The sequence below is a fragment of the Ictalurus punctatus genome, chromosome 18 (genome assembly GCF_001660625.3).
Source record: "Ictalurus punctatus breed USDA103 chromosome 18, Coco_2.0, whole genome shotgun sequence".
Taxonomy (NCBI): domain Eukaryota; kingdom Metazoa; phylum Chordata; class Actinopteri; order Siluriformes; family Ictaluridae; genus Ictalurus; species Ictalurus punctatus.
This window is the reverse complement of record NC_030433.2, coordinates 13,736,276-13,759,772: the sequence shown is the minus strand read 5'-3', so window position 1 is coordinate 13,759,772 and position 23,497 is coordinate 13,736,276. Positions and strand designations below refer to the sequence as shown.

The window sequence follows — 23,497 nt, the reverse complement described above, 5'->3', positions numbered from 1 at the left end:
AGGTTGAGGTAATAAGGATATTTTTTTCTGTCCCATAAGTGCAGTGTTTTGTTTAGGGCCAGGTACGAGGGGTATGTAGGCTGGTAAGATTACATTTATTAATGCGAGTAAGTAATAGTCAAAAGTATTTTTGCTGATGTTTCACCATTGCCACTACCGTAGTTGTAGCTGTTCTGTGAGTTTCATAAAGTATTTTTGCAGTGTTCATGCTCTTAGTTTTTAATTAAAAAAATAATAATTCGAACACAGCCAGAACTTTGTCATCAACACTTTTGGTCACACTGGCACTAAATCGCTCACTGATTATCGTGTCATATTATGAGGTCTAAGATCGCCGATCTCTCTACCAACAACAAAATCAGGCTCATTCATGCACATGAGAGAGGTCGAAGGATAATAGCTACGGTAACTCAAATAAACACTCTTTATAACCATGGTGAGCCAAAAGTCATCTCATAGGAGTGGAACCCAATGTGCTCTTCTACTGTTCTTGCAGATCCACCTCACGATTCGATGCATTGTGCAATCTGAGATGCCTTTTGGCACACCACAAAGAAACGCACTCTCTCACATTCAACTGCTTTTATTTCCAACATATTTCTTAACATGTGTAAATATTTGTATGAACATTAAAACCATTCAAGACGTAAACTGAACAAGTTTGACAGACATTTGATAAACAGAAATGGAATAATGTGTCCCTGAACAAGGGGGGGGGGGGGGGGGGGGGGGGGGGGGGTCAATATTAAAAGTAACAGTCAGTATCTGGTGTCCACATGTGGTAGTCTTTAAGTACTACAGTGCATCTCATCCTCATGGACTGCACCAGATTTGTCAGTTCTTGCTGTGAGATGTTACTCCACTCTTCCACTAAGGCATTTGCAAGATCTTGATCACGTCTGAGGGGACACATGGTTACATGTAAATTTCCACTGCAAGGACGATCAGCTGTCCTTCCTGTCTCCCTGTAGCACTGTCTTAGGCATCTTACATTACAGACATTGCAGTTTATTGCTCTGGCCACATCTGTAGTCCTCATGTCTCCCTGTAGCAGGCCCATGGTATGTTCACGCAGGTGGGCAGGAACCCTAGACATCTTTCTTCTGGTGTTTTTCAGAGTCAGTAGAAAGGTCTCTTTAGTGTCCCAAGTTATTGTAACTGTGACCTAAATTGCCTGCCGCCTGTAAACTGTTAGTGTCTTACGGACTGTTCCACAGGTGCATGTGCAATAATTGTTTATGGTTCATGTAACAAGCATGAAAAACATTGTTTAAACCCTTTTCAATAAAGATCTGTAAAGCTTATTTTGATTTTTACAAAATGATCTTTAAAATTCAGTATGCTGAAAAAGGGATATTTCTTTTTTGCCGAGTGGAAATGGAAACATCATTAATTATTAATATCTGCGAACTGTGAAGCTATCATCCACAATAGTGTGTGTGTGTGTGTGTGTGTATATATGTGTGTGTGTGTGTGTGTGTGTATATATATATATATATATATATATATATATATATATATATATATATATATATATATATATATATATATATAGCTCTAATACAAGATACTCAGTTTCCTCTGTCTGTATCTTGTTCAAATTACATGTGTGTGTGTGTGTGTGTGTGTGTGTGTGTTTAATCTGCAAAGTAAATGGCTTCAGCAGCTTCAGGGCCCAGACTTAATCAGCTGTTGAAATTTCTTTCTGAGAGGAGACTCCATTCCGCCGCTCTACAGAGCAACCAGAGTGACAGACATGCCAACCACCTGTCAGACACACATACACACACCCACACACCCACACACAGGTGAATCAGAGATGAAGTCCACTCCACACATGCACACACGTACGCACACACAGATGAAGGTAAAAGAGAGATGAACTCCAGTCCATCTACCCTCAGTGATTTGGCTGGACTGTTGTGGGAGGCTAGAGGAAGTGCCGCTCTAATTGGACATGTCTGTCTCGGTCTCTGCTCTGGACTCAGCTGGCCGGAGCATGATGAGAGCTAGGAGAGGGCAAGGCATTATTTTTAAGACAGAAAACCACTGAAAGGGAGTAATAACACTCGTAAGATTACACCTGGCTTGGCTTTGCTCTCACTCCAGTTCACTGAAGACACACTGCAGTAGTGTGCTGGATTTCTCTTAACAAAAATCTGGTTTAGTTAGCAAGGGACTGGGTCTATACATTACCTGATCTAATGATATACTGTATGTAAGGTGGTCTGGGTAACCCCATTGGATGTCGACAAAAAAGACTTCCATCAAAACAATGTGGGAATGTTTTTCCTTTACTTTGCCTAGGCTATCCTTCTGCAAAGGTTATGTTGATAAATGTGGTGATAAAAAACATTCAGTCTGACTAAAAATATCTAAAACCTTGCTAGCTAACTGTAATTTTCTCACATAGTGAATACCAGGGTTTGATCAAGTTGTTGGATCGCTACATGCCATAGCAAGATGGACATATGTCTGTTAAATTCAGTTTCTTTCTATCTTTTCACGTTTGGTGGTAACCAGACATTTAAAAGCTAGAATTGTACGCATGATTGTACATCAGACTGTATCTGTTTAGTGCTCCAAATACCTGTATCTGTATTCAGATTTCCAAGCAGGTGTGGCCTACTTATGAATTATGACTTTGTCCAGTATACACCTGAAAAACACTTTCCTCAGTTCCTCAACTTCAGCTACATCACTCGAGTTCATAATTGGTCTTAACTAGAGATGGTAGTGGGGCTGTTTTTATAATTATATTTTCATACGAATTTAGTCGGTTCCGTTTCCCAAAATATAAACAATCTAGTAGCCTAAATTAAACCATTATGACCCTGACCAGGCAGTTACTAAGGATGCTGTAACTGCATTGTTCAGTGCTATACTTTCATGTTAATGACATGGTCTTTGTTTGTCCTTCAAGCTTCATATCCGTCCATTCATGCCCATGAAAAACTTTATGGCACATGCAAAAAAGAACAAAAAAAAAGAATGGTGCTATTTGTACTAGAATACATTAGCAGTTAAGTTTCACTAATATATTAGTCATAGTTTCACCTTATGAAGGGTTTTCCCAGGCTGCCTTACATATATGAAAGCTATGAAAGCAGCCCAAAAACTGAATACATTGGATATAAAAAAGTCTACACACTCCTGTAAAAATGGCAGGTTTTTGTGATTTAAAAATACTGAAACTGAGTTAAATAATTTCAGAACCATTTTCACTATTATAGTGAAATTGCAACATATAAAAACCAAGTGACAAAACCAGAAACGTTTTAATGGAAAAAAGACAAACAAAAAACTTCCAATACCCAGCTTACATAAAGTGTGCACACCCTTTATGCTGCAGTGTTCAGAATCAACTAGTCACATTCAAACTCATGTTAAATACTAATTAGTATACACCTGCCATCAATTATTGTGACTGTTTACCCCCGAATAAAGTACAGCTGTTCCTACAGAATTTTCCTGACATCTCCTTACAGTACATCCAACTCGAAAAGCCATGGGCCACAAAAAGCTTACAAAGCAGGTACAGGATCTTATTGTTGAAAAATATAAATCAGGAGAGGGTTACAAAAATATTCCAAGGTATTGGATATACTGTGGGACACTGTAAAGACAAGTGGAGAAAATATAGCATGACAATGACACTACTAAGAACAGGACGTCCCTCTAGAATTGATGAGAAGATCAGGAGAAAACTGCTCAGGGAATTTAGCTTTTTAGCTAATTGCTAATAGCTGAATTGCTAAAAGAATCGCAGCAATTTCTGCAAAAGAACTTCTTTCCCCATGCATGTGACAACAATCTCCCAAATTTTTCATGTGGTAGGGTGGTCTTTCAACAAAATACATGGAATCTCCCAAAACCATGTGAAATGATGCCTTGGGTTCTGTTGAGACCAAACATTTTGGCTATAATACCAAGCGACCATCCCCACGGTGAAGAATGATGGTGGCAGCATCATACTTTGGGTCTGTTTTTCTTCAGATGGAACTGGGGCTTTAATCAAGGTGGAAGGAATAATGAATAGCCTCAAATACCAATCAATTTTGGTCAGGCTTCGGGAGTAATGGAATACATGTAACGGCGCTAAGTAATCAGGATACAAAAAACTGGTCACTGTAATCCATTACTGTTACGTCAAAAAACAAAGTAATCAGATTACAGGTACATTTTGTAAAAAAAACAACAACAAAAAATACACATGGGAATACTATCAGGATTACAAATTTTATTCCATTTAAAACCAAAAAAAATCATCTTTTACATAACACAATATAGACAGCTGTATGATTATAGTTCTGGTTCTCTCTTGCCACTCATGGCTCACATGAGCAACAAGTTTATTTATTTTATTAAAACAAATCCAAACGTTCAACATGTCTTAAGCTCTAAAATAAGAGATAAACAAAAGTATTTTAGATCATATTGCTTTTCTCTTGACTTTATTTACATATGTGACCTTGAAGTAATCCAAAAGTAATCACATTACACTACTTTCATATTGTGATGCTTGGATTATCTTACTGACTACATTTTTTTTAGGAAGTAATTTGTAACTGTAACAGAATACATTTTTAAATAACCCTCCCAGATTTTGTTGCAAAACCTCAAGGCTTCTGCTGAAACAGTTAAGATGAAGAGGAATTTCACCTTTCAGCATGACAACAACCCAAAGTAAACCTCCAAATCAACAAAAGAATGGCTCCCTCAAAACAAGATCAAGGGTTTTGAATGGCCCAGCTAGAGTCCAGACCTAAGTCCAATCAAAAATCTACGGGGTTGACCTGAAGAGGGCTGTGCACAGGAGATGCCCAGACATTTTGACAGAGTTGGAACGCTTTTGCAAGGAAGAATGGCAATATATAAGTCAAGAAGTGCCAAACTGATTGACTCTTACCCAAAAATATTGAACGCTGTGATAGGTGCTTCAACTAAATATTAGTTTAGGGGTGTGCACACTTATGCAACCAGGTTGTCAAATGTTTATTCTTTCTTTTTTCTTTTTTACCCTAAAATGATTCTTACTCTTTTTCACTTGAATTTATAGGTGGCAATTTCACAATTTAGGCAGAAAAGGTTCGGGTTTTTTTTTTTACATTACAAAAACCTGCCATTTTAACAGGGGTGTGTAGACTTTTTATATATCCACTCTGTGTGACAATAGTAATTTGATAAAATAGTATCAGCACACACCTAGTTTTAGTCCGCTATCCTTGGCAGATTTATTTTTTTGCAATCCATATTACTGTTTTCCTTCATACAATGGTTATATAAACAAAGCTCTCGAGCTCCTAAATTAGCATCTATATTGCATATCCCAGCTCTCCTTGCTACTTTCTGCTGATGTTGTTTCGGGTGTGTGAATATTACAAAGTGTGTTTCTGTTTGGAATCTTATCTTAAACACACAACATAGTTATTTTCAGGCTTTTTTGGGGGAGCTATTAATTTTTGGCTCTAAACCTGCCGCGTATTTCAATTAACCTTTCCCTTGGTAATTTTTTTGTTTTTCTCCAGCTATTTCACAGTTTTTTGTTTGTTTGTTTGTTTGTTTGTTTGTTTTATTTAGTGTTGCTCTTTCAAAATTAGAGGCTGGTTTAGGGCAATGATACTGTTTACTTGTCCGCTTGGTTTGTATTTTAGTGTCCAAAGAAGCAAGTGCTCTAGTTGTCAAATCCAAGAGATAGCACATTGTTAAAGTAAATGCACTTTTTCTGGACCAAATGCATCTTGTCAAAGTTTAGATCATATCTGTCTGGCTATTTTGCCCAAATTGGTGCACATTGGCCAGACGAAACAGTGAGTAGGAGTTGTTGTACACCTCTTGACACCTCTGTGCCAAATTACAGGAGAACCCCTTTTATTTGGCCCATTTTTGAGCTAAATGTAACCAGAGTTGGCTCTCTGTCAAGGTTTAAAAGCAGACAAGATGTACTTTTCCTGCACTCTTTCACTTTAAGGAATGTGTGGATAAGATAAAAAATGATGGGGTGTTTTGTTTTCCTCTACATGGCTCCTCAATTCTTACAGTCTAAACCTTCTTAAAACACAAAATGCATGTGCATGTCAGTTGTTAAATGTTTTTTGTTTGTTTGTTTGTTTGTGTTTTGAGCTCCAGCTGTTGTGGAACCAGTTCTAGATGATTATTCTGTACTCAGTGACGCTTTGATAAGTCATTGCACATCTGTAATTTTACGAGGTCACGTCTCCAACAACACTGTTTTTGGTTATTGATAGCTGGTTATACTCACTAACAAAAGTCCCAGATTGCATTAGCATGTACAGTAAAAAACTCCTATAACTTAAACTAGAAGCTCATGTTAGTATATTACAGGACACTGTCATTACCCTGGGTACATGTAGAGCTCAGATCAGGATATTGTGACATTAGACTGGTTCAGGTCTAGATTCTGTTCTGGATAAATGTTTGCACTCATGATCGTCATCAGAGCGTTTGACATAATAGCTTTTTCAGATCCATCCTTTATAGATTTATCACATGCGTTAGAGTCCAAGACATAATCTTAGACTCAGAGCCTAAAAATCACAACCTCAAGTTTTAACAAAAGCTTAAAAGGTGTCTGTTTAAAGCACTGTTGTTAGCAAGTGTTTTACTAGGACAGCAAATTGAACTGAATATACAGTTAATGTCTAACATCATTTATTTTGTGTGCTTACTCTGTAATTTGCTGCTTGAATCTGTCGACGGTGTTGTGAAAAAAGTATTTGCGCCCATCCTGATTTCTTCTGTTTCTGTGTAGATCTCAGAAATTAAAACAAAATCTAAGATAAAACAAAGGCAATCTGAGTAAACACACGATACAGTTTACCGGGCCTGTGTGAAAATGTATTTATCCCCATAATTACTAATTCCCCAAATCTATGAAATTGCATTCATAATAGGATTCAGCTGGACTAGATGCAACCAGGATGGATTACTGCCAGCCCTGTTCAGTCAAATCAACACTTAAATAGAATTTTTTTCAACAGCATGAGGTTGGTTAAAAGGTCTTACCCAGTAACACACTATGCCAAAATTGAAAGAAATTCCAGAAATGATGAGAAAGAAGGTGATTGAAATACATCAGTCTAGGAAGCGTTACAAAGCTATTTCAGAGGCTCTGGGACTCCAAAGGACCACAGCGAGAGCCATTATCTCCAAATGGAAAAACTCAGCACTGTAGGGAACCTTCCCAGAAGTGGCCGTCCTTCTAAAAAAAGACTGATCTCCAGTTATCGGAAGAGTTTGGTTGCAGTTATTGCTGCTAAAGGGGATGCAATCAGATTTTAAGTTTACGGGGGCAATTAGTTTTTCACATGAGTGGTAGGTGTTGGATAATTTGTTTTATGTTGTATTTCGTAAAACTATTTAGTATGAGAGACACACAAAAACAGAAGAAATTAGGATGGGGCAAATACTTTTTCACAACTCTATCTATCTAACTATCTATCTTGGTTATAGAGATCAGTTACAATATAGTTGTGTATATAATCAGTCTGTACAAGGCTTTGACTGAATGCATGTTATTATGATGTCACATCTTGGCCCAAATCTACAAAAACTCTGCAGTCATTTTGAAAAATTTCAAGTTCCTCCAAATATTGTCGGGTTTGCTTGATTTTGCATTAATTTCTGTGATCGCAAAACCGCGAGGCACTGTACAGTATTGTTACATCACAGTTGATCATGGTGTTCCTTAATGACCTAAACTCGTATTTGTAAGCTTTTTAACCACTTTTCAAGCCTCTTAAATCTAGAACAATTCGCATGATGTGTCACTGCCCACAAATCGGGCATACTGTCTTCATTCATTCATTCATTCATTCATTCAGATTCAGTAGCTGGTTAATGGTACAATGGACCTGGAGCCTATCCTGGCAAAACTGGGCACAAGCCAGGAATACAATCCTGGATGGGACACCAATCTATCACAGGACATAAGCCTCACTGTCAGGATTTTATAATGTTTTCATTATCATCACATATGGTTAAAAGGCATCTGACTGGAAGCACTTACTATTTATGTTGAGTATCAGTGCTTGTACTATGTCATCTGCATGATGAATGAACACTATTTAATGCTAAAGATGTGTGATTTTGTTTTTTAGCAATCCATATTTGATATAAAGTGAGTTATGTTCCTCATAAATCCATCATGGTTTCTGCTTTTAATAAGGAACTAGTGATTATTTTTAATTCAATTAAACCTCTCTCACATAACAGGGCCATTACGATCGTACATATGCAGTGTCATTTCCCCTGCTTTGACTGTGAGAGAATCTTTGACAACGTGTTATGGAGAAGAAATAACAGCAGCAGAGGGATAAGAGGAAAATCCCTCCATGTTTTTAGCTGCAGCTGTTATCTGAGCATGCCGCTTATTTTAAAACTCATCGTTTTCTCTCTCTCCATTTCTCTCTCTCTCTCTCTCTCTCTCTCTCTCTCTCTCTCTCTCTCTCTCTCTCTCTCGGTGAAGGGCGAACCGAGTCAGTGGCCACGTTCAAGGGCAGCGAGTTCTTCAGCTACAACCTGTCTCAGACGCCTATCCAGAGCAGCTCAGATGATATCACGCTATCGTTCCGTACGGTCCAGCGAAATGGCCTGCTACTGCACACAGGAAAGGGGGCCGATTATGTCAACCTGTCGCTGAAGAGTGGCGCCGTGTGCCTCGTCATCAACCTGGGCTCGGGCGCCTTCGAAGCCCTGGTGGAGCCATCTGAGAGCAAGTTTAACGACAACGTCTGGCACGCCGTGCGCATCGCCCGCAACCTGCGCCAGGTAGAATTAAGCTGGGGAATGTTACAGCATCTCACAATATCACACAGTTGCCTATAGCATCTGCATAACGTTTAACTAAGATGGAAGCTAACAGTGCTCTTCTACAGACAAAAAATATATACAGTCGCAATGTTGCATATCGAAAACGCACACACACACACTTACGCGCATGCTGTATATATAGACAGATTTATACTATTCAGTCAATCAGGGGATGGGATCTTCATTGGTTTATGTTCTGAAGTAATCAACATAGACCAGTAATGATAGTTACTATGTAGCCAAGAATGCAAGTTTCACTGCTATATGCTATAGGTAAGTTTCACTGCTATATGTGGCCATGAACCATCTACTTTCACAGGAAGAAGACATGGGAATCACACTGACTACCAACCACAGAATATTTACCATAGCCCGTTGTCAAACATGCGAGATTATCTTGTTTAATTGCCACTGTTAAAAACAATGCTGGAATTTTCATTACAGTGACTATACATTGCTCCGAAAAGCTAAACGTGTTGTTCAAAAATGTTCTCCTGTTCAAAGACACTGTTTAAAAGTGCATATATAAAGAAGTGTGAAGAACTCAATCAAGATCCTGAAGCTTGTGACCAGAAAAGTGTACATGGAGCATCTGAAGCTGAGATGGCTCAGGTGTGGAAAATAGCAGCATAATAACACACACACACACATTTGGAATGCTAATCTAGCTATATTAACTAAATTTACTGTTCAAGTTCTCCTGGGAAGTACGTATTTACGAGTTGGGAAGTCGTAATTAAAACGACAGGTACGTTTGTCACTTTGATCAGAGCAAGATGGTTCTCTTAATTAACTACAAAAAAATGCTACTTATAGAAAATGAAGAACAGAGAATGCACATCAGGTGTATTTTGCTTTTTATATTTTTAATCAATGTATCAAGCCACTGTAAACTTTATCGTTACTTGTTATATCGTAATTGTACAGTGCTATCATACTTTGTGCAGGCAGTTAGCTTGTTTTATTGTAAATATAAAATCCTGACAAAGAACATTTCACTGCTATATACCCATGAGTAGTGTGGATTATATTTTATTTACACTTTTATTATCTCTCTTTCATTCGCCCTCTTCCTCTGTCATGTTCCTCTGAAATCAGCTTCTGAGACGAGTAAATATTCAATTTCAACAAATTTACCGTCAGCTACGGACGTTGCATCCATTGATCCCACCATGTTTTCTTACTAACACACCCCTAACTCGGAAACCCAGGAGCTCAAAGAAAATCCAAAGTTTCACGCTCGTAATTACGACTTTGTGGTGCCGTTCATGTGCATTCGACTCGTAAATATGATCTTTCCGACATGACTTGAACGCTCCATTACCCATGGCACATAGCTAGGTTTATGTAGACCTCAGGAGGATATCTGGTTTAGAATTCCAGATTTACTTCCAGAATTACTATCTAGATCTTTGGACCCTTTTCTAAACATGACTGAGACCATACATGGAGTAAGACATGTTATTAGACATGCTGGTGGAACTTGACCACCACCCACCAAAGATGAGTGACAGGTGATTAAATTGGACAGGAGTCATAAATCAAATATATTAATTTGGTCCTCCATATTATTCTTCAGTTTTTCATCTCCAATCATCTAGTCCCACCTCGGTCATTCCTGTTTTGGAAGAAGATGCGAACTGCAAATTACTGCAATGACGGCAGCAGGAATTGGAATAGAGAACAGGATGGAGATTGCAGGCATAGCTGCACACACAGTTGTTTCCGACATTTATCACCATTCATGTTCAAACTTCCAACGCAGTGCAGCTGTTGTCCACAGTAGGTTGCCTTTTGCACAGACAGTGCAAGAAAGCGTGAGTGTGTGTGTGTTGATCACATGGCTCTGTAGCCAGCCGGATGCTCATGGCTGGAGCTGCGTTGTGTGTGATAGAGACGGACTGCGTGAGGTCTTGGTTTAATTGGGATCAGATGGCCTCACAGGTGCTCCAGTTCAGCAAGACTACAGGCTGTTTTGGATGCTGTCCACCTAATAGCACGAGCTCATGCAGGCTCGGGGGTAAAGGAGGTAATAGAAACTGATTTCATTTATGGACCAACATGTGAAGGAGCATAACAACTTCATCAGCCAGTGTAAATGCTTGTGCTATTAGAGCTCTGAAGGATTTCTTCTCTCAATCTATACATGAGCAGCAATGACAAAGAGCTGCCAGTCACTTTAAAGGAGCTAGGCTTTTGAAAATAATGAAAGCTATCCAAGTGGAAGATGTTAACACACGTTATGATTAAGTAAAGCGTCAAGGAATCTTTGGATATTTAAGGGCTTTAAATGTAGAATTCAAGAGCAGAACTTGCCCCCATTGTGACCCAAAAAAGGGGTGGACAAAGCTGTTTATAAGTGGCGCTTTTAAATCTGCTACCTGTTGCCCATGAGTCATGAAGGAAATTTGAACTGTGATTTCTTTTTTAAAGGTAAATTGCAAGGAGAGAAAAGCTTCACACAAACTAGGAATTCACTGGAACCTTGTAACTTCCAGATTGAGAACCAGTACTTGTAGAGCTGGGTGATATATAGATATAATAACGATATTGTGATAAATGATTATACGAAACACTTTTCTGTGCTATCGTTGGTATGGTGATGTATTTTATTTTTTTTTTAAACGTTTTTAATCGATAGAAATTAAGTGGCACTGAATGGATGATGTTGATTTGACTTTTTTTTTTTTTAACTTAAACTTCTTTGTCTTTGTAGGCATTAAAGATAAGTATCATCAGTGGCAGGTTTTTTGGTTTATTTTACTAGTGTTTCGCAGACAGTTTGCTAGCTAAATTATATATCGTTATACACATAGTCCTCAAGTATAGTGATAATATTTTTGTCATATCTCCCAGCCCTAAGTACATGTTTTTTGGTACTTTTCAATACCGGTACGATATCAAAATGAATAACGTAGTTAGTATTGAGCAATTAATTCCTTTACAGAACATTTGATTTAGTTCTGTTTTTATATTTAACAGTGAGCATGAAAAGTATGCATATTCCCTTACTAGACTCGTTCTTTATAGTGTTAGCTAGCTGATTTAAAATAAAGTGCATTAGCTAGCAGCATTAGTTAACTTAGATCAAGCAGAGCTGTAAGTAAAGATAATTTCATTGTTTTCATTGATAGTGCTGTACTATATTGATAGTACGGTTAGTTTCATTCACCTTGTGTTGTCTGTAGACATATCTTCTCACCTAGCTAATGTCGGTGTGTAATGTTGGTTGCTGCAAAGAACTCCTCTTGCTGAGTTTTATATTATCACATATTATCCAATGTTGGTATCGGAGAAATTATTACGAAATTACTATGATGAGCATGGTATTACCAATATTGGTAAAGATGCATTCCTAGTGGATTTCACTTTTACAAATGTGTGTGTGTGTGTGTGTGTGTGTGCACATTTATTTGAATCCCAGTTAAAAGTGGTTGAATATGATTGAAGTGGCTTCATGCATGTTCAGCCTGTTCCTCTCTGTTTTGTCTCTGTGATTGCTGAAGAATAATCCTGTAAATGTGCTCCAATTATGCTGGCAAATATAGTCATTTGCATTCAGTCAGCCTTCAATTTAGCTCTGGGGGTGGGGGTGCTAGTGGAGGGTAGTAGTTACTCTTGTTCATTTAGCCTAACCTAGGAAGAAAAACACTCAATAACCACCTTGATAAAGTTTGTTTTTGTTTGATGGAGGCTTGCGCTGCACTAATTTTCCAAGAGCCGTTTGCCTTGATTGAATGTTTTGATCATTATTAGCCATCGACTATATGATGGAGCACAGCCCCAAGTAGTCTGTCACGCGCCCATGCTGATTAGCCTCCCATCTGATTGTTGTAACCTTTAGTTCGAGTCACTTACAGAGCTGGAGTATTTTGCGCATCTGATAATGGCTAGTAACATTTAGCTGTTTTCGCTTGCGCGCTGCGACGCTACAGCTTTTCCCTTATCTGAGTGGTGTCAAGCTGACATTTTCTTATGACTGTGTATGCTGATTGTTTTTTTTTTTTGTTGTTGTTGTTGTTTTTTTTTACTCATTTACCAGAAACAGCTGCAGAATGTTTTAGTGGCACTGACATTTCTCTGAGACAACACACGCGATTGCTGCTCCTGCCTGTTTCTCCATCTCGACCCTCCTGCCCTTCCCCTCACCATTTCACTGTCAATGATTCATTTAACTCATTTTCTCTTTTTTTTCTTCTCCCCACTAACACAAAAGCCTATAAGATATGGATTCGTCATTGTTTATCTTGTGCTAATGTCCTTTTAACATTAATCTCTTTGTGGAATGTGAATCATTTTGACATTGTCCAGAGATAAAAAAAAAATTAGCCTATTAATAAAACTGATATCTAATCTACAAAAAGACAGAAAAAATGATTTATTAGTGAAATTACATGGATGATCATGATTAAGTATTATTGCATTTCATTAAAATCGCAGATTTTTTGCTCATGTTAGGGATGTTTTTATATGCTTTATAATTGTGCTTTATAATTCTTTTTTTTTAAGCACACAGGGGTTGGACTCCCTGTGGTAAACAACCTGCACTATATAGTAGACCTCTCATTTTAATTGTCTACTTTGGTTTGGCCCTTTTATACTTTCAACCTCTTTTTACTTTTTCTGGGTAAAAACAAACAAAAAAATGAACAGGCAAGATAACATTGGCTTCATTTTGAAAGACGATTTTTCTGGCATCCTGTCTTTTTGAAATATCATTCATGATCATCGTCTCTCTCTACAATAGCTACAAATGATTATTCCTTCAGAAATGATTCTTTTTTTATACATGGTATTTTTATTCACACGGCATATGGCTGGCATTTGACATAGTGGACTTTGGAATTTTTTTTAAAGAGTATCAAAAGTACCATCAGGTAGTCATACTGTTAAACATAATTAGACATAATGCTTGTAGAGAATATTCTATAATTTTATTATAATATTATAATTCTATAATCTTCTCACAGAGTCCAGCTGTCCATGTCATATCCAGCTATAACATTAAAACCACCTGCCTAATATTGTGTAGGTCCCCCATGCACCACCAAAACAGCTCTGACCCATCGAGGCATGATCCTTTAAGTCCGAAGTCCTGTGCTCTTGCGTACTAGTGTACTTGCATACTAGCCGGCCATAATACCTTTTCATCTGCCCCAGCATCAGGAAAAAGCAAAGACACACCCAAGGTTAAAAAGACTGAGAAAAAGATGAGTCCCTACGTCACAATTATTAGAATTATTGGGGATAGTTGCTGGAAAATTTTGCTGAGACCTAGAAACTCTGAACTAAAGCGAAAGCTTGGCCAGCGAGCTATTGTTTAGTTACAATGTCAAATTCTAATGCACAGCTTTTATTTCGTTATGCACTGCTAAGAGTTTTAATTGTTGTTTCATGTTGTTTTAAATAATTGAAAATGGAAACCTAAGACACATGTTCAGTCAAATTTTTCTTTATCGTATCAAGACACCACCATATTATAGTCCCTTCCACTAATATTGGCAACCTTGGTAAATATGAGCAAAAATCGTCTTTATCGTTTAATCTTTTTATCTTTTGTTAAAAAAAAAATCACAAAAATACTATGAATTCATGGACATAAAACATTTGCAAAACACAAGTTTCTAAAAATATATATATATATATATATATATATATATATATATATATATATATATATATATATATATATATATATATATTAAACATAGGTGTACAACAATTATTGACACCCCTATGAATTCATGAGAAAAATATATTTGAAATATATTCTCATTGATATTTTACATTCTGGGTGACTAGGAATAGGAAATTGTTCATCCATGACTTCCTGTTTCACAGGGATATATATATGAGGTAACACATAGGTCAAATTCCCGTAGTCATCCATAACAATTGGTAAGACCAAGGAATATAGCTGTGATGTGCGGCAAAAGGTTGTTGAGATTCACAAAATGGGAAGTGGCTATAAGAAGATAGCACAAGCATTGAAAATGCCCATTTCCACCATCGGCGCAATAATTAAGAAGTTCCAGTCAACTGGGAATTTTATGAATCAAGCTGGAATTGGACATCTGTCTATATTGTCTGAACGCACTGTGAAGAGGATGGTTCGAGTGGCCAAAAAATCTCTAAGGATCATAGCTGGAGAATTGCAGAAGTTATTTGCGTCTTGGGGTCAGAAAGTCTCCAACACTACAATCCGAAGTCACCTACATCACCACAAGTTGTTTGGAAGAGTTTCAAGAAAAAAGCCTCTACTCTCATCCAAAATCAAACTCAAGCATCTTCAGTTTGCCAAACCCTAGTGGAACTTCAAATGGGATCAGGTTCTATGGTCAGGTGAACCAAAATACGGCTTTTTGGCAATAAACACCAGAGGTGGTAGCCATATGAAAAAGTACCTCATGCCTCAGGTTAAATATGATGGTGTTGTTTTTTTTTTAATGTTTTGGGGTTGTTCCTCTGCCAGAGGACCTGGACATTTTGTTAGTATACATTTTGTTAGTGACTCTGCCAAATATCATCAGATATTAAATGAAAACCTGACTGGCTCTGCCAGAAATATTAAAATGACCGTGGATCTTCCTGAAGGACAATGATCCAAAACAAATGTCAAAATCAACACAAAAATGGTTTACTGACCACAAAATCAAGCTTCTGCCATGGCCATCCCAGTCCCCTGACTTGAAACCCATAGGAAACCTGTGGGGTGAATTTAAGTAGAGAGTCCACCAGTGTGGACCTCGAAATTTGAAGGATCTGGAGAGATTCCGTACAGAGGAATGTACTCCGATCCCTTGCCATGTATTCTCCAACCTCATCAGGCATTATAGGAGAAGACTCAGAGCTGTTATCTTGGCAAAGGGAGGTAGCACAAAGTATTAACTAAAAGGGTGCCAATAATTTTTGCACATATATATTTAAGAAAGATATTTTTTGGATAAAAACTGTGTTGTGTTTGCAATTGTTTGATATCCATGAGAGAAGAGTATTTTTGTGATTTTCTTTTTTTTTAACAAAAGATCAAAAGGTTAAACAATAAAGACAATTTTTCACAGCCTTCTTTGCTCATATTTACCAAGGGCACCAATATTAGTGATATGAGTGAAGGGCACTGTATATCATACAGCATCACATTTGAACTGAATCATTACACCTCATATATATATATATATATATATATATATATATATATATATATATATATATATATATATATATATATATATATATATATATATATATATATATATATGGTGTTTTCATGCATTATGTTCCTGTTTCTCAGATGATTCTGGTACAAGGCGTGACAAAAGAGCAGGAGTCTTTCATCTTCTGAATGAATAGTGGGTCAATGCAACACTGCACTTCCTTTTAGAGTTCAGATTTCTCAGTCCATATTTCTGTTTTATTTCACAATTTGAATGTTGAATCGTCACAACTTCATTAACGTGAGACAGAAATGCTTGAAATACCGCTGATACAACCAAGCTTACACTAAATACCATTCATATTAACCCCTGTACCATTCATGATTGAAAAGGTGAGGCATACAGCTTTGTATCTCTAATAATTCACGGTTCAGTGGATTGATGTATCAGGAAAGAGGTGGATTATGAGAGGTAACGATTGTTAATGTAGAAAAGAAATCCATTTAAAGAAGGTTGTGATCTACATGAATAAATGAATTAAATAATTTATTCTTTTTCTGCCCAAATTAGCTCTGAATTAATGCATAAAGCCACACCAGAGGCACATGGACTAACAAGCCTTTATGTTAAGCGTATTAAAAAAAATACAGAACTCCTGTAGAGCGGCTGTTTTCTGATTTTTTTTTTAAAATTAATTAATTAATTTATTTATTTATTATAAACATCCCTCTTTTATTATTCTATTTGTGTGGCTTGGCACATTTTTCAGTGGTTTACCTTACTGGCTCTATTTATAGCTTGCCTTGTCCATTTATTGGTTTTATATTTTCATTATGGATGCATGACCGCCTGTAATTCTATATCTTCTGTGAATGGGAGCAAGAGCAGTCAGACAGAGTTTACAGCAAAATACATGGAAATACTCGTGTCTTATTGGCTGACAGCTCTCAGTTCTGCCAAATGCTAGCTCACACAGTCAGTGTGAGCAAAAATGGATATACACTGTTTTTTTTTAAAATTATTATTTATTTGTTTTTTTTGTTTTGTTTTGTTTTGATATAACCAGTAAAGGGGTTGAAACTGAAACAGTAACATCCTCTGATGCTGAGCAGGAAAACAAGATGTGTAAATATCTATATGAGTTCCAGTTTACGTGAACTTGAGCAGACCATAAAGAAAAGATACTTTGCATGGCACTGTAGCAGCTAAACCCATACAACGATAGCTTAGCTGTGCCTCCCCTTGGCTAGCGACACCAAACTAGCCTACTTAGAAAAGATTTATATTTTATCAGTCTGGTAGTCCTACAAACAGTGACAACACCCGAGGCAAGTTTTATGATAAATCCAACTTTTTCTGATCATGTCATACATTGACGTGTGCTAAAATTACTGAAAGAGCTATGACTAGAGTTTTTTGTAAGTTTCATAGGTTTTGAAAGTAATGGGAAAGTAAATAATTAGTAATCTGATTACTTTTTATGTGCAGTAATCAGTAATGTAATCAGATTACAATTTTAAAAGTAGTAATTAGTAATCTGTAGTGGATTACTTTTTTTTGAGTAACTTACCCAACACTGATCATTAATAAATTAAAAATCATAGCATTGGCAAATTGCTGCAGTATAGTAAAAAAAAGAAACACTTCGGGACCTGCTGTTATAGGAAAATAATCAAAACAGTCCATGGGGTGGCCGCATCACACCACCCTGATGGTGATTGTTTTCCTATAACAGTGTCATGTTTTATTCCTTACATTACAATACATTACATTACATTACATTACATTACATTACTCATTTAGCAGACGCTTTTATCCAGAGCAACTTACAAATGAGGAAATACAAGCAAGAAATACATAAGAGATGGTTGTTCATATAATCATGCTACCTTTGTTTAATCTTAGCTTCAGTCTCTCTCTCTCTGCCCACGGCTTTTGGAGCTTGAGATATCATCTGTACTTTTCAGGCCACAAGCTTCAGTATCTCGAAAGTTGCACTCTGATTATTCTCCACACTCCAGGCCTGAAGACTTCTGTTTAAGCACTGTCACACAAGCAGCTTTTCAAAGCAAGTTATTGTCACTGGAAAGACAAATTTTAGCAATTTTCCTTGTGGAATCAATAAAGCATATCTATCTATTTATCTATCCATATATCCATCCATCTATCCATCCATCCATCTGGTCAGCTCAAATCGGACCATTCTTTTCTGACCTCTCTCAACAAGGCACTTCCAATCACAGAACTGATACTCAATGGATGTCGTCTGTTCCCTGTCAAAGGTAACTCAATGTTATGTGATCTTCACGTTGTGGGAAGCGCCCTTGCGTATGACCGGTATCTGAAGTCTGTGTGAAGTCACACCTGTTTATAGGCTCTACCGTGGTCAGGTGACATGGCATTCTGTGTGCAGCGTTATTATAAAATGGTGCCTGTAAACCACGTCATCAGTCTTATTATCTTCAGCAAAGACTGCCTGTCGGTTGTTTGTGTGAATGCTCCTAAAAACTCTTCACATCCTCTTATTTAAAAAAGAAATAAATTTTCTTTACTTTTCTGTCACTTTACAGAAAAAAAGAATGTATGAGTCAAAGAGAGTTCAGAAAGTGTCTTACTCCTTGCTCCCATTTTATTATGGAGGGAGATGGACACACTTTCTTTGTGAAGTGTGTGGAAGTGGACCATGCTGCAGAATCCCTTGAGTGGGGCTGACTGCGTGCATTGTGAACGCTTCACAATCAGGCAGCTCTGCTCTCGGCTCGCTCTCTTCTTGGCCAAAGGAAGTTAAGCTTTGGAGCCATGTGGATCTGGGCCTGCCGCTGCCAAGGCAGCCAGCCAGCTCAGGTCTGGGGCTGCCGTATGGATCTGGAGGAGGAGCAGGAGACGAGTGCTGCTCTATCTCTTGCTCTGTCCTCTGGATCTGACTCTCAACCTCTGGGTTTTGGAGTTCGCGTTGCTACTCCTCCTTCCGTTATGGAGAGTCAACCCACCCTCTCTGACTCCAAGGAGCCAGAGGGGGGATCCAGTGCACCAAAAATGGAGAGCAGCTCTCAAGCATATGTGGCATTCCCAAGTGGAGGGAAACGTTTATCCAAATTTAGTAAATCCAACTATACCACCCTGGGGGAGAACCAGGTAAATACTTCCAAATAAGGGCACACATAAGTTTTACCAATCGGGGCAAAGAACATGAGAGTGAGACATGAGTATGAATATAAAAAACATTTTATTACGTTTTATTATGTTTTATTATGACACTTAAGCATCATTGAAACTTAACAAATAAATATAAAATCACTCTCCCATGAAGCACAATAAGGATTTTAAAACTAAGCACTTCTCAAGGCCCAGGCTTGGCAGGATCAAGGCAGGCCATCTACAGCTCGGGAGGTCATCCAAACCCACCTCAAGTCACACCAAAATCATCAAACACTACCTACGCCATAAGGAAGTCGTTGTGTTGGCACACTGAGCACGCTGTGAAGCACACTCCACCGAATGAATGCAACTAGCCTCCTCTGTCCCACACCAAGACTCACTGGCTACTGGAGAGAAAGAAAATACCCATTAACCCAAAATTACACAAACACACTAAACGATAAACAAAGAAAGAAAAACAAAAATATTACAGACACCGTGGTGTCGTGGCTATAACACCCAGGCCCACTGACACCAACACAAGCAATAGAGGCAGTTGACAGCACCTAAGCAAACCAGAATTATGGTAAACAGTAAATAAAATGAAAAGTATAGCCACTATAGCAGGAAGACAATAAGGCATAGAATACACCCCATCAATAGTAAGGTGGTTATGTGGAAAAACAAACCTGAAAGAATAGTTTGAGGCTGGAAAACACTAATTTACCAATTAGTGTCTCACACTACACGTGGTTACAGAAAATAAGCCAAACATACATCCAAAACTAGTCAATAAAAATAGCAACAAAACATACATTAACACAACGAACAATACTGGACAAAGAAAAGACAACACAAACAGAAAAACAAAATAAAAATTACACCAGCAACAAAGTAAAACTGATATGCAGCACGGCAGAGGCGAGGCACATAAACAGACAGCCCAAGCGTGCTGCTAAGCAACACAACAAAAGCAAAACCTGTAAGCGAACCAGCCCAGAAAAATGCCCATAAGCAAAGCAGTTAAGCAAAACTATACAGCGAAGCAAAACAATAAATTAAGCAAACCACTAAGTAAAGCAAAACAATAAATAAAACAATAAAGAGAATGACGGTAAAGCAGAACAAATCAAGAAAATGATCAAGAAAATGATCAAGCAAAACAGTCAAGAAAATTACAGTAAAGCAAAACAGCAACGGCGTCACATGCAGCGGCGCCACATGTAGCGACTAGGGATTTGTTTTAGAGAAGATTTAGATGCTCAACTCCCCACTCTTACCATTGGGTTGAACAAACACCAGACGCAAAGTTGTATGATTACTTACAGGTACCACGGCTCAATATACATATACATCTTATTCAGCCACCGGCTAATGTTGTGATCACTGAACGCGATCTCCGGCGCAATCTCCGCCGCCAACTCGCCACAATACACGCACCATCAGCACCGCTCTAAGACTGAACGGAAATGGGAAAACGGAAATCACCAAGACACATATGCACTTACCAAAATAAGGGTCCTTAAATAATTGGGCAGCTCCCACCTTATTGGTCTGCTGAAGCCATAACCCGAGCAGAGCCAATAGGATAGTTAAATCACTTATCCTGCCACACATAGAGAGAGCCACTTGAACTGATTACTGGGGCTGTAGAAAAACTGAATTTAGATTGACCTGGGGAAGAGGAAGTGGCTTGTAGCAGGCTGGATGAGCGCTTTCTCCCAAATGAAAATAAATCTCCCTCACACCGCAGAAAACTCCTCTTTTTTCCAGAAGTGTCACAATATCGGACTTCTGGGGTAAAACGTACACTAGCCCCACTACATCGGCTTATTCGGCCATCATGGGGAATGAACAGTACGGGTATTTAGCTATGCCGAAAGTGAAGGAGGTACTTGCGAGCTACCTCTCTCCATCAATGGCGGAGAATTTAGAGGGTCTAGCCATGTAAGCCATGTAAGGCCACCTCGGCGTTGGTTGGCATAGCCACGGATGTGGCATAGGGGTACCTATAGCTCAACCTCTCAGGAATCGGGGATAAGGATAAGGTTTCCCTGGTGGATGCCCCGTTGAACCTTCCAGCCTGTTCTGTGGCACGGTTAACGCCATTGCCGACAAGTTTTGCAAGGCTAAACAGCAAACGGTGGTGTTCAGCCAGTTTGTTCCCCGTCGTGTTGAGTTCCCTATTTTCCAGCACTGGTGCAAGGGAGGCACAAGGCGAGTGAGGTGGCCTGCCTCCCCCTGTGGAAAGCCAGGGGGACTAGGTGGCCACAGTCACAGCCTGCTAGTAGGCCTGATCTGGGAATGATCATTAATGCCAAGCAGGCAAAGAAGGAGTGGTCCTGATGGGCCATGGAGTCAGGGGTGTCAGGGGCATGACGTTGTTAGGTCAGTTAGCCCCCAGTATTACTGTAGGGCCTTCCTAGGCAATGTCGTCCCAAGTTTTCAGTCTCCTCTGGTCAGCAAGCTGTCACAAGGCAAAGAAAATCTGATGCTTTCCCTCCAACAGAATGTGGAAAAGTTAACATCACTAAAAGACTATCTAGCAGCATGGAAACTACTGCCAAATGTGTCTCCATGGGTTCTGTCCACCCTAGAAAAAGGTTACAAGGTCCAGAGCTCGACCCTCCGGTTCATAGATCACCAAAGTAGTCAGCACAGAGCAGAGCCCAAAGTTAGTGCAGGAAGTAAGACCCCTCTTGGACAAATGGGCCATACATGTACCCCTTTCTTTGAGGGAGGGAGGTTTTTATAGCCGTTATTGCCTGGTCCACAAAAAAGATGGGAGTATGCGGAAAATTTTAGATCCGCGCCATCTGAACTGTACTCTTCGGACATACAGGTTTAAGATGTTTGGGCTCAATCTTATCGCTCCACAGATTCAGTTCAAGGACTGGTTTGTGATGAAAGATCTAAAAGACGCATATTTCCACATAGAAATATCGGCCAGTCACAGGAAATTCCTGATGTTCGCGTTTGGGGGCAATGCACACCAATATTAGTTTCTTCCCTTTGGGCTAGCTTTACCCCCTTGCATCATCATGAAGTGCATTTATGCCACTCTGGCTCCCCTGTGACTCCAGTGCATCCATGTACTAAACTACCTGGATAACTGTTTAATTCTAGCATGATCCAGGGTGCTGGCGATTCAACATCGCGATGTTGTTCTCACCCACATGAGGAGCTTGGGGCTCAGGTTGAACCTCAAGATAAGTATGCTTTCTCCAGTGCAGAGGACAGCTTTTCTAGAGGTTATATGGGATTCTACTATGATGAATGTGTTTCTATCCCCAACACACCAATAGGTGTTGATAGGTCAATCCTATCAACATTGAGCAAAATAAAGATGGGTCTGGGCATTCCCCTCCAGTGTATTGTCTGGGCATACCCCTCCAGGGGCTTATGGCAGCAGCAGCCAATGTCATAACATTGGCCCTATTGCACATGAGACCATTTCAGTGATATCTGAAAAGTCGGGGTTTCATCCGAGGACGAAACCACTGAGAGTAATCAGTGTCACGCTGTGATGCCTATGTGATCTGAGATTTTGGAGGTGTTCCCGGGTTCTAGCCTCGGGTTACACTCTCGGGGCATCTCCTTATTGCAAGATGGTAATGACAGATGCCTCCCTCACGGGCTTGGGCACGGTCCTAGATGGCTGTCCAGCTCACAGTCTCTTGAGCAGCCCTCATCTAGAGTGGCATATAAATCACCTAGAAATGTGGGCTGTATTCCTAACACTAATATTCTTTCTTCCTCAGTTGATAGGTCACCATGTGTTAGTTGTGACAGACAACACAGCGGTGGTTTCATATATCATCCACTAGGGAGTGTTATGTTCATGTCCCCTGTTCAAGCAGACGCAACTAATTGTTCTCTGGGTGGAGGGAAAGTTTTTGTCAGTGAGTGCAATGTACATTACGGGCAACTGGAATGTCGGGGCAGACATCCTGTCAAGGCAGGGCTGAAGCCCTTAGGCCCGGGGATTTGAGGCTCCTTCCACAAGTAGTGAAGTCTGTGTGGTGGAGGTTCAGCCAAGCGGAAGTGGTTGTTTTCGTCTGTGAGGATGTGTTCGCCTCTGCCCGCTGTTGTTCACACTCACTCGTCCCGCACCATTGGGGCTAGATGCCATGGTACACACGTGGCCGAGGTCTATGTCTGATGCTAGTAGCACTTCATTGGCCAACTCGAATATGATTCTCAAAGATAATATCCATGCTAGACAGCACTCCTTGGGAGATTCCTGTTTACAGGGATCTGCTGTCTCAAGAGATCATGTTGAACTATAGAACACCATCCACGAGAAAATTGTATGCACTTGAGTGGCAACTTTTTGTCCCATGATGTGAGGAACGTCAGTTAGACAGTAAATA

The 23,497-nt window shown here is 39.1% G+C and overlaps 1 protein-coding gene across 4 annotated transcripts in view; it reads left to right on the top strand.

Moving 5' to 3' along the window:
• nrxn2a (neurexin 2a) overlaps nt 1–23,497 on the top strand; it is a 462,873-nt gene that overhangs the window by 166,987 nt on the left and 272,389 nt on the right. For all 4 annotated transcript variants that reach the window (XM_053688023.1, XM_053688021.1, XM_047161856.2 and 1 more), the window contains one exon: nt 8,489–8,790. In XM_053688023.1, the coding sequence (XP_053543998.1) occupies nt 8,489–8,790 (302 nt within the window). The remainder of the gene's footprint in view (nt 1–8,488; nt 8,791–23,497) is intronic.